This window comes from Lissotriton vulgaris, chromosome 12 (genome assembly GCF_964263255.1).
Source record: "Lissotriton vulgaris chromosome 12, aLisVul1.2, whole genome shotgun sequence".
NCBI lineage: Eukaryota > Metazoa > Chordata > Amphibia > Caudata > Salamandridae > Lissotriton > Lissotriton vulgaris.
Genome location: NC_141700.1, coordinates 261,827,808 through 261,845,974, shown reverse-complemented (window position 1 = coordinate 261,845,974; position 18,167 = coordinate 261,827,808). Strand labels below are relative to the sequence as shown.

Here is an 18,167-nt window from a genome sequence, read left to right as displayed (position 1 = left end):
TTAAGAAAACTCACAGGGCATACAACCTCCTTCTACTACACAAACCTGTGCATTCTGGTCTTCTGATCAAAATGATGATGCGCAATATCATCTAAATCAGTTGTAGTCAAGAGATAACACCTGATATGGAAAGTGATAGCTCTGCTATTGACAGTTTTTTGTAGTTTCTGGAGTAAAGCCTTGTTATTAAAGGCATCTGCATGAAGGTTTTAACTTGACAAGATGCCACTCTGTGGACCTGCATTCAGATTGGTTGTTAAAACCAAGATATTAAGATCGTAATATCAACCTGCCAGAATATTGTGGACAAAACATCAACTATTACAATACCTAAAGAAATTAAATATATGAATGTGGAGATTTACAATTCTTAACTCTACATCTATGTACGCTTTACGATACATGCATCTTCAAAGTATGCAGATGTGGAGTTAAGGATTATGAATCTATAATTACAAACATATGCTTACTTTCACTCAACAGAGGTATCCAATATAAATGCCACAATAATCTACATATCAATCACTGAAGTGGCGATATTGCCCAAAATCTCAATATAATAAATACAAACATTGAAGGAAAGCATGAGAAAAGAAACTTGATCAGACCTTGAAGCGATCCGTTTTTATGTAATGCAGACGCATTTCTTTTGGATTGGTCTGGGGAAAAAAAGGACACAGCAAGCATTAGATACAAATCATATCTGTCCTATGTGAGAGAACGTAATGCAAAAACAATTCTGTTTCCCAAAAAGTGTATCTTGTGCAGATCCATTTTCTTACCATTAAGTATGGAAATATGCAACATAAATTAATGAAAATATAAAAGTAAATATGGCATGGCAAAAAAGGTAACAGTTGTAAAGATTATCGTAGGCCTTCAAGAAAAAAATGTTACCTATTTTGCTGATCCCTAATTATTTCTCAAACTTTCAACAAATAGGGATGCAAGATTTAAGTCATACAAATCAAATTAAGAAATAGTGTGTGGCATATCTGTCCTCAGTATAAATACTGAAATGATACAAGACAACAAGACAACCTGGAGCTGCTCATATGTTGCAACTAACAAAGTGTGATTATTTACACTGTCTAGAAAGTGTAGGTTCCAATGCATCAACATGGAAGATCAAACATTGAAACACTTGATGTCAGTAGTATCTGTGGAAGGACTAAGTGCTGTTCTTGGATGAACTGTTGAATGGGCATCTCTACACGAAATAATCATTCTTCTTTGCCTTTCACATCAGTCAGCTTGACAACAAGTTTGGCACAAGGCTTCACATGCATATTAGGAATTGTACTCTTATCTGTTAGAGCACCCACCTTTCAGCAGTACAATGGCTGCTTCTCAGAGTTGACAACACATTGTATTACTGACAATTTGTTCGTCTCCACCTTACCCGCATGTTGGTTGTAAGTGCAGAAAATATTCCTTCAGTAAATGTCTGTGGCCATAAATTCAAATATTGCCTTTGTTTGTGATTTATTTGTGTGCAGCTTAACTGAATAAATGCAAAAATCAATTGTAACATTTGTTGGATGCCTGCTTAATGGTTCATCTGCTTATTACTACTTAGATTGAGGCCATTATGAACAGCATCCCTACATGTTTACCATTTGATAACCTGTGTACAGATGTGATGAATAGTCTCACTCTCACCTCTTTCCCTAATCTAACGCAAGAGGACCTAGTACTCTTACTGACATAGGGAAGTCTGGTTCTCCAACTGACATCTGCCCCGCAGATTTTGAAAGCAGTATGTACCCGGTTGCCTGACCGTATATTGTCTTTTCTTAACAAATCTGTCAATATGGGGGTGGTCCTTTGGTCCTTTAAAAAAGCAATGATTGCCCCAATTATAAAGAAAGCTGGTGCTGATCCTAAGGAGATGAAAAACATAAGGCCATTTCACTTTTACCCTTCTTTGCCAAACAACTCGAGGCCCACATAGCGTGTCACCTATGCCTATTCATTGAAGAGTCAGGCTTCTTGGTTTCTGCACAAGCTGGATATCGACCTGCACACTCTACAGAAGCAGTGATTATGTCTATGGTTGATGATATGCGAAAAGAGGTAGATAATGGCAGCGCCCAAGTACTGGTGTTGTTGCATTTGTCTGCTGCCTTTGACATGGTCGACCATGCTGTTTTAGCTGACCGGATCAGGGCTGCGGGCCTAAGAGTTTCTGCTTTGAACTGGCTTCTTTCCTTTCTGAAGGACAGAGTTCAATCAGTTAGGCTACCTTCTTACTCATCTTCAGAGGTGTGGGGTTCCTCAAGGTTCTTCGCTGTTTCCGCACCTTTTTAACATCTATATTTGTCCCCTGATCAATGCCCTTAAACAAGAAGGAATTAACATATTTAATTATGCAGATGATATGCAATTACTATTTATGCTTAGTGATTACCCTTCATCTCACTACATGTTTCAGGAGACGATGCGGTTCATTCGTGAATGGATGAACAGCAATCATTTAAAGCTGAACCCCGATAAAATGGAGACAATGCTTACAAAAAGTAAGGTGAACTATTAGTGTCCTTCGTTTTGGCCTAGCGAGATGGGCTCTCCTCCGTCACCTAAAAAAGCTGTAAAAAGCCTGGGTGTTATAATAGATGCAGAACTTACTTTTAAGCAGTAGCTATGACTTCTGCCTGCTTTTGCCAGCTTCAACGCATAAAAAAGATTACAAAAATCCTTATAAAGGAGGTTTTGATCCAAGTGATTTTAGTGTTAGTTATATCTAGATTAGATTTTGCAAATGCTGTTTACCTGGGTCTCCCTGAACTCCTTCAGCGCAGGCTCCAGCTTATTCAAAACCAGGCTGCCCGGCTGATTTACCCCCTGCCTAAACGTTGTCACATTACACCGGTAATGATGGACCTTCATTAGTTGCTTGTTGCACAGAGATCAATGTTGAAAGCTAGCAGCATGGTTTTTAAGTCTTTGTACTTGAGCAACCCTTCCTTTGTGAAGTCGCAAATTATTGAATATTGTCCAACCAGAGCTTTAAGATCCAGTAACTCGCATCTCCTGACGATTTCGTCCTGGAAAAAACAAATGATCGGAGGGTGCAGGTTTGCCATTATCGCCCCTTGTGTATGGAACAGCTTGGCTTTGGAACTAAGGGCCTTAATGGACCTTGCCACATTTAGGAGACTTTTGAAAACACAGCTTTTTAGACAAGCTTATTGCTACGTGAGGTGGAATTTGACTGGTTACCTAGCGCCAAGAGACCATCTGGTGGATGTAAGCTGTACAAATGGACCAGGGTCAGCGGACTCGATAATTCTCTCGCCTCGGTGCCCACTCTGATCAGCGATCACACTCGGCAACTCTGGGCATTAGCTTGCCTCATCTTCACTAACGGCCCCACCAGACCGCCGGGGATGCCTGGTCTCACCCTGGAGATACCCATTAAGGGACCATCTCTCAGGGAAGCCAGGAAGGGTTTCGCAGCGGTCGAAGCGCCTTGGGACCCTCCGGGTAAGTAGTGCGCTATATAAATGCCTATACATTTACATTTACAGTAATATAACATAACGTAACATAACTACTGGCTACAGAGGTGGTGTGGTGAGAAAAAGAATGATGGATTTAACCCAGATCCTTGTGACAGGGGGGGAATGTTTACATTGTCCAGCATTGCATCCATCAATTGTTTCTTTTGCATATGTTGCGGGAAGGGAATGCCCAGACATGGGTCCCGTGCTCACTATACCACTGGATTCAAGCTAGACTGGCTGATGAAGGGTGATGCCCTGAAATCGGTCCAAGGATGCTTGTTTCTGGTCCAGGGAGGACTTGGCCTTGCAATTCGGGCAGAACTGTTTCCACAAGCAACAGGGTCAAGACTGATTTGCATATGGCTGGGTCCAAACTGGGGTGGTATGGTGAGCAAAAGAATGATGGATTTAACCCAGATCCTTGTGACTGGGGGTGAATGTTTGCATTGTCCAGCATTCCGTCCATCAATTGTTTCTTTTGCATATGTCGCCCTAAGTGGGAAGGTGTGAGAAAGTTCCATATTTTTTGCATTGGTATGCCCCCACTTTTTTCTGAACTGCTGAAGTACTTTGACTGAGTGTGCCCTGGGTTCCTGCCAACCAGGTACCCAGGGCCTGTGTTCCTTCCCTAAAACAGTGTTGAAACCAAAAACCCAATTGGCATCTCTGGCCACCTGTCAGCCCCTAGTAAATGGTGCCCTAGGTACCCAGGGCATGGTGACCAGAGAAGACCCCTGAGGGCTGCAGTACCTATTGTGCCACCCTCAGGGGCCCTGTACCCTGGCACCCACACATTGCCTTTGCAGGCTGAGTGCCCAAGTACAGAACTAAACAAAGAGTCGACATGGCACACATCCCTGTGTGCCATGCCCACAGAATCCACTGCCCTGGCATTCTTCAGTCACCCCTCTAGCTGGGTGCTCTATGCCAGAGGTGTGGGCACAGGTGCAGGAGCCCTGTGCCCCTACAGTACCCAGGATCATTCCTGGGCACTGCAAGTACAGTGTTGCCATTAAGAGTATATGGTGCTGGGAGGTTGTCATTACGAACTCCACAGCACCATAATGGCTACACTGAAGACTGAAAAGTTTGGTACCAAACTTCTCAGCACATTAAACCCACACTGATGCCAGTGTGGGATTTAATGTAAAATGCACCAGAGGCCATCGTAGAGATGCCCCCTGAAGCCTTAACCTACAATCCACGTCTGGGCTGAGTGGCTGCAGAGGCTGCCACATAGCAGACATGTTGCTGGGCCCCTGGGTGGAGAGCCTCCCGCTCTCCTGGGCCTGCAAAAATGCACATCCTGGGCGAGGTGCTAGGTCTCCTCCCCCAGGATGGGCAGGGGGAAGCTTCAAAGGCATGCCGACTCTGTGAGCTTCTCCAGACCATTTGCTGTACCCAGCAACTGGCCCCCACCACTCCTGACCCCCACTCTGGCGGGAAGACTGGCAGGAAAAACTACGTCAGGAATGGGGGTGTGCCAGCCTGTGCCAACCCTACCCCTCATGTGAGGGAGACGAGGTGAAGCACGAACCCGGGCTCCGGCCATCTTGTAGATGGGGGAGCCATTCCCAACCACAGCTCGGCTCCTGCCCCCCTCCCACAGGAGAGGAGCAGGCTAGGGGGTGTACCAACCCAAGGACAGGGACCTATTTGTCCCTGTCCTTGCCCTACCTGTAACGCCCTTAAATTCAGTATTTAGGGGCTCCCTGAACCTTCCTTCCTTAGACCCCGAGAAGAAAAGAAGAAATTATGTCAAGAAGAAGAAGACCCGCCGTGCAGCTGCTAACAACAGGACGACAACAACTGACTTTGCCCCAGCCCTACCGGCCTGTCGATCCTGGAACCTGCTCCTGCCTAATCCCGGTGACTCCTGCGGACAGAAACCTTGGGACACCCAGAGGACCTGCCTGCCATGACCCTCTTAAAGCCTGGGACTCCCATCAGCAGAGGCTCTGCTGCAACAACACCCCTGGTGCCAGCCAGGAAGCTCCGGACCACCCCACTCTGCACCCGCTGAGCCCGGCCCGTGCCAGAGTGATCCAGTACCATGAGGACGTCCCCCCGGCGACTGGGACCCGAAGTCCAGCGCCCAAAGACTCTCCTCGACGACCCCGACGGCGCCTGCAGCCTCAGGACAGAGGACCCCTCCGACCGCGACCAGCAGGGGGTAAGATTTCCCAACCTCAAAAGACACCCCTGCACCCGGCGCCCCACGGCCCCCTGTGCCCAACTCCTGGGTGCCTACCTATCCTCCAAGATCCCAACTTACCCCTCAAAGTGTTGGTCGCTTCAGAAGATCCTCCGTCCCCGAGGCTGCAGCCTTTGTTCCCTTTTCAAGTTCCTCATTGAATAACATTGAGCGCCCGACAGCTCAAAAGCACCCTGCATCCAGCTGCCCGAGTGCCCCTGGTAGTGCAACCTGTACCCTATCCTACTTCCCCATTTGCCCTGAGCAAGTGACCAGGAGCCAGGCTCCCACAGCCGCATGGCCTGCTAGCCAGCAGCCACCAACAGGAGGCCCCTTTCCCTCATTGGATAACATTGGGCCTAACTACCTCTGCACCCGGCCGCCCCTGAGCCGCTGGGGGTGAACCAACTGTACTTACCTGACCCTGGGGGACCCCTGAGTCTATGCCCATAACCCTAACTTCACCAGCCAAGTACTCACCTGGAAACCGATAACTCACTTACCTGCCATTGGAGAACATGGACTTGTTTGACTCGAAAAATCTTCTTAGTCTGAAGTTTTGGAAACTAAAAGTATTCATATAAAATCACCCAAATTCCGAAGTACTCACCTGTGATCAGGGAAGAAGCCAGTACTGTACCTTGTAGCCCAGTACTGAACCGCCAAAGTAATCCTTACCGGGTTTACTAGTAATCTGTATTTTCTCCATAGGAATCCATTGTCTGCTTTTCTATGAAATTTTTTTTGTTTCATTTTGAAAACTTGAAATATTCTTTAAAAATCATACGAAATACTGAAACGCAATTACCTACCTGTTTTAAGTTGAGACCCCAGTGCTGGACTTAGGAGCCCAGTACTGGATTACAAATGTAACAAGATCGTACTTTACCTGCAACCTGAATTTTCTCCCATTGGATAACATTGTCAGAGTTACATTGAAAAGTTTCAAAGTGTGAACTTTTAAAACAGCTTTTAATTCATGAAAATTCACCATAGTAACTAAAACGTTTTTACTAAATTGGTTTCAGTTTAGACCCCAGGACTGAATCTAGGATCTAGTCCTGGAATTACTAAAGTAATCTGTATAGTAATCAACTGTACCTATATGTTGAAACCACATTGAGCTCAATGCTAAAGTGTGTCTAGAATTGTGTTGCCTTCTGCAACCCCTGTATCTATTGTGTTCACAAACTGTATTGCTTCCTGGCAAAGTAAATACATGAAAGTACTCAAATTGAGAAAAGTATATTTTATGTCTATTGGTTCTAAAAATAAAACCACTATATCTTTTGATATAACAACAATTGGCCTGGAGTTCAGTCTTTTGAGTGTGTGAAATCCTTTGCTGACTGAGTGTGTACAACAAATGCTTTACCCTGTCCTCTGGTTCTGCCTTACTGCTCGACCAAGCTACCACTTTTGAGAGTAAGGTCAGTCCTGACTTTAACCTCTGTTATACCTCTGGGGTTTGTGGACTCTATACACACTGTTCCTCATTCTGGTCCAGTATATATAGAGCCACTTTCTCACAGAAGGGTATGCCCAGACATGGGTCCCGTGCTCACTACACCACTGTATTCAAGCTAACCTGGCTGATGAAGGGTGATGCCCTGAAACCGGTCCCAGGATGCTTGTTTCCGTTCCAGGGAGTGCCTGGCTTGGCAGTTCGGGCTAGACTGTTCCCACAAGGAACAGGGTCAAGACTGATTTGTATATGGTTGGGTCCAAACTGGGGTGGTGTGGTGAGCAAAACAATGATGGATTTAACCCGATCCTTGTGACCAGGGGGGAATGTTTGCATTGTCCAGCATTCCGTCCATCAATTGTTTCTTTTGCATATGTTGCCCTAAGTGGGAAGGGTATGCCCAGACATGGGTACCGTGCTCACTACACCACTGGATTCAAGCTAGACTGGCTGATGAAGGGTGATGCCCTGAAACCGGTCCCAGAATGCTTGTTTCTGGTCCGGGGAGGACCTGGCTTGGCAGTTCGGGCTGGACTGTTCCCACAAGAAACAGGGGCAAGACTGATTTGCATATGGCCAGGTCCAAACTCGGTGGTGTGGTGAGCAAAAAAAATATGGATTTAACCCAGATCCTTGTGACTGGGGGTGGATGTTTGCATTGTCCAGCATTCTGTCCATCAATTGTTTCTTTTGCATATGTCGCCCTAAGTGGGAAGGTGTGAGAAAGTTCCATCTTTCTTGCATTGGTATGCCCCCACTTTTTTCTGAACTGCTGAAGTACTTTGACTGTGTGTGCCCTGGGTTCCTGCCAACCAGGTACCCAGGGCCTGTGTTCCTTCCCTAAAACAGTGTTGAAACCAAAAACCCAATTGGCATCTCTGGCCACCTGTCAGCCCCTAGTAAATGGTGCCCTAGGTACCCAGGGCATGGTGACCAGAGAAGACCCCTGAGGGCTGCAGTACCTATTGTGCCACCCTCAGGGAACCTGTACCCTGGCACCCACACATTGCCTTTGCAGGCTGAGTGCCCAAGTACAGAACTAAACAAAGAGTCGACATGGCACACATCCCTGTGTGCCATGCCCACAGAATCCACTGCCCTGGCATACTTCAGTCACCCTTCTAGCTGGGTGCTCTATGCCAGAGGTGTGGGCACAGGTGCAGGAGCCCTGTGTCCCTTCAGTACCCAGGACCATTCCTGGGCACTGTAAGTGCAGTGATGCCATTAAGAGTATATGGTGCTGGGAGGTTATCATTACGAACTCCACGGGGCCCGCTTCGCTGTAAGAAGCCTACGCCAGCAGAGCAGCCTTTTTTCTTGTGGGGAGTGACGCTGAGGGCAGCAAGAGACCGCCAAAACCTGCGGGGCACTATGGCAGTATCGCACGAGACTCCGAAGACCAGGAGTCCGTGCTGCTGTTCACCTGCGCAGAGCTCCGCCCCAAACACACCGGCCCTCATAACCCCTCGCCGGACCCGCTGGCGCGGGTCCCGCTTCGTTGTTAGAAGCCTACGCCAGCAGAGCAGCCTTTTTTCTTGTGGGGAGTGACGCTGAGGGCAGCAAGAGGCCGCCAACACCTGCGGGGGCACTTTGGTAGTATCGCATGGGACTCCGAGGACCAGGGTTCCGTGTGGCTGTTCACCTGCGCAGAGCTCCGCCCCAAACACACCGGCCCTCATAACCCCTCGCCGGACCCGCTGGCGCGGGTCCCGCTTCGCTGTTAGAAGTCTATGCCAGCAGAGCCATTTTTCTTGTGGGGAGTGACGCTGAGGGCAGCAAGAGGCCGCCAACACCTGCGGGGGAACTTTGGCAGTATCGCACAGGACTCCGAGGACCAGGAGTCCGTGCGGCTGTTCACCTGCGCAGAGCTCCGCCCCAAACACACCGGCCCTCAAAACCCCGCGCCAGACCCGCTGGCGCGGGTCCCGCTTCGCTGTTAGTAGCCTACGCCAGCAGAGCAGCCTCTTTTCTTGTGGGAAGTGACGCTGAGGGCAGCAAGAGGCTGCCAACACCTGCGGGGGCACTTTGGCAGTATCGCACGGGACTCCGAGGACCAGGAGTCCGTGCGGCTGTTCACCCTCGCAGAGCTCCGCCCCAAACATATCGGCTATTATAATTGCAACCGGGCCACACAGCGCGGGACGCAGCGCAGGACGAAGCCCGGACAAAGGGCGGACAGTTGTGACAGTCCAGGACAGGACGTGACTGGGCTGGGCCAGGGACCCTGATTTACATATGCTGTTGGGCTTCTGTGACCCTTATACAGTGAGACCAGAAATCATGTAATCTTGTATACACATACTGTGTTTATTTTAAAAACCTAGTGCCAATTATAGGCGGTTCGTTTTATTCTGTGCAATTCTGAAAGGCTTTAGTTCGGTTCTTTTAATTATTATTGTTAAGTATGTCTAAACAAAAGGCTCCCCTGGTGCCTAACACTTTGGATAACTATCTAGTGAAGGTTGTGAGTAAAATTAACAGTGAGAGGCGGCAGTCGCTAGGGATAAGTTGTTCCTCTACACCACCTACTGCGCAACTTTAGCAGTTCTACTGGCGCAGGATGATAGTAGTGGTATCAATAATTTTGACATCTCTGTTAGTGATATGCCTGAGCAAAATATTACCCCCATAGTTGACCTAGAAAAGTCCTGAGACACTACAACACAGCACCCACCGACACCTGTGCCTAGAGCAGTCAGAGCGTGTAAGAAAGTTCAGACCAAACTTGGGGGGGTCACGTTCTGTTAGAAAAAGAGTAGTTTCCCCACTCAAAAACCCAGATAAGGATGATGACATCACGATGAAAGGTGAAACTGTTAAATTGGAGGCCGAACAAATTAAAAACTTAGTAGGTATGATTGACTTGAAGATTAAGGGCATTATTAAACCTCTTGTTGCTAAAATTGATCAGCTTACCGCAGAGGTTAATTGACTAGGAGGACTCCTTAATAAGTCAGTGGAGGAAGTGGGCAGCTCATCAGCCCTAGTAACAAGTAACTGTGATACCCAGGATGTTTCCCCTGGGAGAGGGGTAGGTGGCAGTGAGAATGTTGTACGGAACCCCCCACCCACCCAGCCCCCAGCCGGCAACGATAGCCAGGCTGTAATAACAGACGAAATGAAGGAGGGCTGGACTGAGGTGAGACGAAGACGCGCCACTAACCTCCCTCCCGATTGCGCACCATACGTGGTATGTTCCCCCGTCCGAGAAAGAGAATTACCAGGAAACACACGATTCTTTAAAAAATAAAACGGTGTCCTGGTTGCATAGACATTATGGTTTTCCAATTGCATTCTCGGACCAAATTTTGACCACCAGAAGGGTTAATTGGATAGGGAGCTCTAGGAAAAGTTCTAGGGGAGATTGTGTTATTGTAAATTTTAAACACCCTCAACATTCTGCCACTGTACTTTTAAGAGCTGCCTCCTTACCGGTCACTGATAATAATGTATATGCCCGCTCGTTAGGTTTCTTTTATAGCCACCTTAATATTACCACCCAAGGGAGTAGAGGAAGTAGACCCTGTACGGTTACCCATAGGCCATACCCTGACATCACAATGCAAAACCGATTCCAGGCCCTAAATTCTCTGGATACGAATGACTGACTTGCACAGGCAGGACAGCCTCAACCCCAGGAGACTATTAGCCCCTATGGGGTTGTTTGTAAAGATATTATTGCGGCCCCAGAGTTAACCATTATAATTGAGCCACGCCGGGTGGAGGTCATAAGAGTTCCATCTGAATGTGGGGACACGTGTAGGACAAACCAGAATGAGAGGGGGGGTCGAAATAATGGGCTGATGTCAGATAGTGATTGTGCAATAGGTAAAGGCACTACATTTGTCTGTTGGAATGTGGCAGGATTGAAATTGAAGGAGAGGGATCCGGGATGGCTAAATTTTATTAATGCTCATGATGTCCTATGTTTTCAGGAAACATGGCGTAAGGATGATGTCAACTATGAGGGATTTGTCTCTTATAACTTACCAGCAGTGGGTGTGGGATCAGGTAGAGCCAAAGGGGGCATACTCACACTTGTATCGATCTTTCGCCCAATTGTGTTTAAAAAGTATATACCTGTGGGCGACCTTGTGCAGATCCTCTGGCTTATTGAGGGCAAAGACCGTAATATCCCATTGACTAACTATTACAACAATATTTTTGATGGCACCAGGGCTAAAGTAGTAACAGATTTGGCTGGTGCCATTGAAAATTTATGTTTGAAAGTGAATGTTGTATTTGATTTTATATGGGTAGGGGATTTTAATACCACTCTATGCGATTTGTCATCACAGAGGGTTTGTGGGGTCACTAATAATGCTGGGTGGAATGTTTTGCATTTCAGGCACAACAGCTATGGGGAAGCATTGCATATGCTCATGGGTTGCCATGATTTGGAAATAGTGGAGTGTTGTAAAGATGCTAATGTTTTACCAATTCCCACTTTTAAAAACTGGCACACTAGTTCTACAATTGATCATGTGATTGTGTCCTCAAATATTATTTCTTGCTGTGCTCCGCCTAGAATTGAGGTAACTACATTAAGCAACCATAATTGTATTATTCTGGAGACTATTTTTTGGGCCGGAAGTTCAACTGATGTAGGAATCACAATCTCAAATGTGGAACCACATAGGACCAACGGTGTAAGGCTAAGATGGGCAGGAGAAAAGGCCCACAAATTAATTAGTTCTATAATTAAGGAGAGTCTGTTGGAAATTGTTTTTATTTTAGAAAATAGATTTGACCTTGTAAATGTTTTATTACTTTTTAAAGAAATTAATATTGCTATTGATGCAAAGTTCACCGGACGTAACAGCGGGCAACGTAGTAACGGACCGGGCTGGTTCGACCATCATTGTACTGCTGCATTAACTGACCTTAAGCAGGCATTAGCAGTAAAGCCTCGGGACAAAAATCTAATAATTAATTTGAGAACGGAATACAAATGTGTGCTCAAACAGAGGAAGCGCGAACTGCAGCAACAGGCTTGGGATCCCCTTAACCAAGCAGAGGAGTTATCAAATTGTACCTTATTTTGGGCCGCGGTTAACTCTTGCTTTCTTAAGGATGAAAAAATACCCGAGCTAACTTCAAATGTCCCGAGTGAGGGGTGGATAACCTATTTTTTTAATATTTTTGACTCTAATAAAGTTACAGATGCCTGCTTTAAGAGGTGGCCTGTTCTGCCGCTGGATATTTCTGTTAGTGAGGTTGAGTGCGGCATACGCGCTAGTAAAGGAGGGAAAGCCCAGGGCCCGGATGGGGTCCCTATAGATGTTTAAAAAGCTGCACGAGAGGTCTGGGGACCTCTTTTGACTACCGTTTTTAATGCAGCTGTGAGTACTGAGGCCCCTTCAACTTGGGGAGAATCGATTATAGTACCAATTTATAAAAAGGGAAGCAGGTCTGATGAAAAAAATTATCACCCGATCTCTCTCCTTGACTCATCAGTCAAGGTCATGAGTAGGGTTATGCTTGTGAGATTAGAGGAATGGGTGGAGCAGGATGGCATACTGGCTGACAGCCAGTTTGGATTTAGGAAGGGTCGGGGTACGATCGATCAGTGCATCAATCTTGATCTACTGATCGGGAAATACACTGAAGCAAAACCTGGCTCCTTGTACCTCTGCTTTGCAGACCTGAGCAGTGCATTCAATATGGTAGATCATTCTCTTTTGTGGCCAACCTTGTTGAAGTTAGGAGCACCAGAAGGCATAATCTTTTTCCTCGCAAGGTTGTACGAGAAATTGAAAACTAGTGTGCGCTTTGGGACTAGAGGAGAATGTACTCCAAAATTTCGTGTTAAAAGAGGCATTAGTCAGGGCTGTGTTTTGGCCCCCCTCCTATTTATTTTATTTATTGATGGAGTTGATGCTATTCTAAAAAAAGTTAATGCAGATGCCCCCCAGATCAAAGGTGTTCCAGTACCGGTGCTATTATACGCCGATGATGCTGTTTTACTCTCTAGAACCCCAGTGGGTCTACAGCGGTTAATGGATAGTTTTTCTTCCTTTATTAAAGATAGAAAATTAGTAATTAATAAAGGGAAACACATACAATGTCCTGTGGGGCCAAAGCAAAATTTTTAAACACGTTTTTTATAGATAGAGAAAAGGTGCAACAGGTGGATACATTTTGTTATCTAGGTATTACCTTCTCTAATGACAGGAAATGGACCAATGAATTTAACAATATCCGGAATAAAATGGCAAAGAATGCCATGGTATTTACAGGTTTGCTGCACAGGTAGGGGACCGTCGCACCAGGGATATGCTTAAGATTTACCAGGCTAGATGTGTTACTATAGCACTGTATGGAGCTGGAGTATGGGGCCACAGCTGTGTTCATAAGTTACAGTTGGAGGAAAACTTATTTGTAAAGAAACTCCTATTTTTGCCCACCTCAGCTTCAACCGAATTAAGTCACCGTGAACTAGCTATTGATTATTTAACTGACCTGTTATCCCTTAGGCCAATGATGATCTGGCGGTCTATTTGGCTTAAGGATGAGAAGTCCTTTATAGATCTATTATTGAGGACTGTTTACGGTTGGATAAATATCGAGAGATACCCTGGGTTAAATATGTTGTTACTTGTTTTTCAGACATTTTTAACTTGAACATTTTAAATGACCCCAGCGCAGCAGCAATGATTCCTAAGTCGGAAATGAAAAGTATATTCCTGACATATGCGGGGAGGAAGCAGGCAATTGCAACCGGATCAATGTCCACTGTCATTTTTTATAATAAGTATAATATAACTGAAGGTTTTCCTTCTTACTTAACTATGGTGACTAGGCACTCACATAAATTTGTGCTAACCAGACTTAGATATGGGATGGCACATTATTTAGTAGCCCACCCAAATATTAAGAAACATCCGACTGGGCCATGTAGGTGTGATGAGGTATCCACCCAGAGCACTGTGCACTTTCTAATGTTTTGCAAACTGTACACTAAATTGCCTTTTTGAAACCCATGTTTGTTAAATATGGCATACATACAGTTAAGCAAGCTAGGATTCTAATTTTTAACTTGCAATCGAAAGATATCTGTTTTTATATTGCAACATTTTTAAATCAGTGCATCAATTCTAGGAAAAGTATGTGTTTTAATGAACTTTGACTATTAACACTAGATGTTTTATACCATATGTAACTTTTATATGTGTTCTCTTACGAATTATGATTATCATCACTAATTGTAAACCTTAGATGGAACATTTTAATAGGTACTGTTATATTTTGTTTGTGCTTTTATGGTCATCTATATGCACCGAATAAAGCTTCATGAATTGAATTGAACTCAAGTCCTTGTGACTGGGGGTGAATGTTTGCATTGCCCAGCATTCTGTCCATCAATTGTTTCTTTTGCATGTTTTCCTAAGTGGGAAGGGTATGCCCAGATGTGGGTCCCGTGCTCACTACCCCACTGGATTCAAGTTAGCCTCGCTGATGAAGCATGATGCCCTGATACCAGTCCCAGAATGCTTGTTTCCGGTCCAGGAAGGACCTGGCTTGGCAGTTTGAGCTGGACTGTTCCCACAAGAAACAGGGTCTAGACTTATTTGCATATGGCTGGGTCCAAACTGGGGTGGTGTGGTGAGCAAATAAATGATGGATTTAACCCAAATCCTTGTGACTAGGGGTGAATGTTTGCATTGTCCAGCATTCTGTCCATCAATTGTTTCATTTGCATATGTCGCCTTGGCAGTTCAGACTGGACAGTTCCCACAAGAAAGAGGATCAAGACTGATTTGCATATGGCTGGGTCCAAACTGGGGTGGTGTGATGAGCAAAAGAATAATGGATCTAACCCAGATCCTTGTGAGTAGGGGGTGAATGTTTGCATTGCCCAGCATTCCATCCATCAATTGTTTCTTTTGCAGAGGTGAAGAAGGGAGGCACAATGACTTAGGAGGCCTGGTACTGGGATGAGAACCATGAACTAGGCCAAGAGAACAGTACTGGCAAGTCACAGACTACATCTTTGGGTCAGTTTACAACCATATCCAGATGTCACAGATTACACCATATGATGAAGATGACTAAAGTGAAGGGGACAATTTGCTACCCTTACTAACTCAGTTTGTGGCAGACTATCTGGAGCGTCAGTATTTCAGCAGCTTGGACACCTCTTCAGAAATGGAATGCACTTCCGGACTGCTACGTAAGTTGCAGCCTCTTTAAATGCAGTCTCCTGGAATGTGGGGGAAGTGGTGGAGCTACCCCTTCCGACAGTAGAGACAAAGTCGTACATTACCATTGAAATATTGGAACCTACTTTCACTGCATTTGAACTGCTGTTTCTCTATACTGATGCCCTTATGGAGCCAAACAAGATGGCTTGGAATAAACCAAGATCTGCTCCATCTGACAAAGTTATTGCCTTCTGAAAGAAGCCAGCTCCTGTAGATCCTGATTTTTTTGTCCACACAAGCTTCACTAGAAGGTTTTGTGGTCACAGCTTCGTTTTGCTCCTAGCAAAGTCCAGTAGAATTCCCCACTGTGGCTCCAGATACGGATACGAAGAAGCTGAAGACCCTGGGTAAGATTGTGTTTTTGGCTGAGAGCCTGGCTATTAACTCAATGATCACAGCATACCTACAAGCCAAATGCCTTGTGGGAAATGGCAAACATTGTACTGCCGAGCCTACCTGACCACATGAAAGACAACTTTGAACTTTGTGGTGGTAAGGGTTGATCAGGATACTTCCAGACAAATTCTCAGGGCAGACCTTGACATGATGGATTTGGTGGGCCAGGGCCAAGGGCTCAGGGCTCCTAGGTAACTCTACTTACACATGCCTGGCTGCAATCCACTGATCTTTCAGGTGATGTGCAAGCTAGCCTGATACACATGGTGTTCAACAGCTCTTGCCTATTTGGTGATAAAATAGACATGGCTCTTGGCAGGTTCACGGCAGGCAGAACAACTGTCTGATCTCTCGACCTAGAGTCTCTGGCCAGAGACTTTCACATGCAATATAGGAAAACTCAGGGCTACTCAAAAGAGCTGCTTTTTTGTCAGCACCAGCCTTCCTAGTCCATCCAACCAATCAATCAATTTGAAAGCAGTACAGAGACCAGCCCAAAGGCAAAGAGAACTAGCAACCCTCCTCCTCCTGATTCTGTCCCTCACCATCCCAGAAAACTGCTTTAGTTCCCACTTAAAGAAACGTGTGCAGCCTGTGGGAGGAAGGGCATCATCCTTTCTGCAGTCCTAGAAGAGCGTGACGATGGACCAGTGAGTTCTACACATTACAAAGGGAGAACCTTCCTTTAAAATAAACTTGTGCCCCAGATCTCTCTGCCTCAGTCCCTTCAGGAGGTGGTGGCACTTTTACGAAAGGAAAGGTGGAGTTTGTCCAGAAGCAGGATATTGGGCAGGGGTACTAGTCGCTGTACTTTCTGGTTTCCAAAAAGGATGGTGGTCTGTGTCCGATCCGGGCACTCAGGATCTTTCATTTTTACCAATGCAAAGAGAGCTTCAAAATGTTGTCTCTGGCTCAGGTGCTTTCGGCACTGGAAGTAGAAGACTGGATGGTATCCCTCGACTTGAAGAATGCCCACTTCCACATACCGATCCTGGAGCTACACAGGAGACACCTGCAGTCATAGTTCCAGTCATGATGGTTCTTAACCTGCTAGGTCTACTTGGTTTGTGCAACCTACTGGTTGCTTATGCATGCTGGCACACGAAGGCTCTCGTGTTGTTTCTCGAGCTGTCGTAGTTCCAACACGGGCAATCCGAAGGACATCATCAGGATTTCCCAAGACGTTTAGTCGGATCTTATCTGGTGTTCGGTAGAGGAGCACATGACACAAGGGAAGACTTTTTACCCACCAACAACAATGGCTACCATTGTGATGGATGCTGCTACCTTCGGTTGGGAGGTGCACCTGACAGAATCAAGAGATCAGATGCCCCTTTGGTCTCCAGATGAGCAAATGCTGCATATCTATTTGCTCAAGCTGAGGGCAATTCTCCTGGCCCAGAAAGCCTTCCGGCCCATGTTTTACAGCCAATTGGCCCAGATTGGCAGACAACACTACTGCAATATGTATGTAAACCAGCAGGGAGATACAAGATCTCATCTGCTCTATTGTGAAGCTCTGAGACCCTGGACATGAGTGAAAATGCATGGGTGCATAGAACCTGGCTGGTGGCCAACAATCTGTTAAATTTGAATGACAGTCTAAGTCAGCATTAACTTGTAGCGTATGAGAGGGGTCTCCATCAAAAGGTAATCAGGACATCTTGACATGCTTAGTGATGTGCTCCTCAAGTGGATGTTTTCACCATACACTCCAACGTTTTGTGCCCTCCAGATTCCTCTGCATAGAACCTCGGGGATGAGAGCTGGTTGACATGGAATGTTTTGCTTCACTAGGCATTTCCCCTAACCCTTGATTCCTCGATTGTTGAGAAAGATGCACTAGGAAAGGGCAATAGTCATTCTGATTGCTCAAGGCTGGCCAAGGAGAATATGGGATGCAGACTTTCTGATACTCTCCCTGTGTCTCCTATTCAAGCTGCCTCTTAAAATAGACCTCCTCTCCCAGATAGAGGGCAAGTCCTGCATCCCAACTTCTAGAGCCTCCACCTTCATGATAGGAGATTGAGCGGGGACACCTGAGTTCCTTTCACTATGCCAGAAGTAGTTTGCCTGATCCTGTCAGCTTGTCACTTCTCCACAAAATAGGTTTGTGCGGAAAGGCAGAACTGATTTGTTGCTTGGTTTGCAAACAACAGTGTAGATCCTTTGAAGGCACATATTTTTAATGTGTTGTATTTTCATTGTTATTGGCCCAGCAAGAAATGTGGTGTGTACAGTTATTATTGCTGCCAAGTCAAAACTGATTTGCATATGGCTGCGTCCAAAATGAGGTATCATGGTGGGCAAAAGAACAATGGATTGGAATGCTACCCAAGTGATTGCTAGTGGTTGGACTTATTGCAAGCATTCCTCACATCACCTTTTGTGTGTTTGATGTA

At 45.8% G+C, this 18,167-nt stretch overlaps 1 protein-coding gene across 1 annotated transcript in view; it reads right to left on the bottom strand.

Moving 5' to 3' along the window:
- The window catches only part of CNGB1 (cyclic nucleotide gated channel subunit beta 1), a 1,326,699-nt gene that overhangs the window by 301,706 nt on the left and 1,006,826 nt on the right, over window positions 1–18,167 (bottom strand). The window contains exon 31 of the mRNA XM_086945539.1: window positions 609–659. Coding sequence (XP_086801665.1) covers window positions 609–659 — 51 coding nt within the window. The remainder of the gene's footprint in view (window positions 1–608; window positions 660–18,167) is intronic.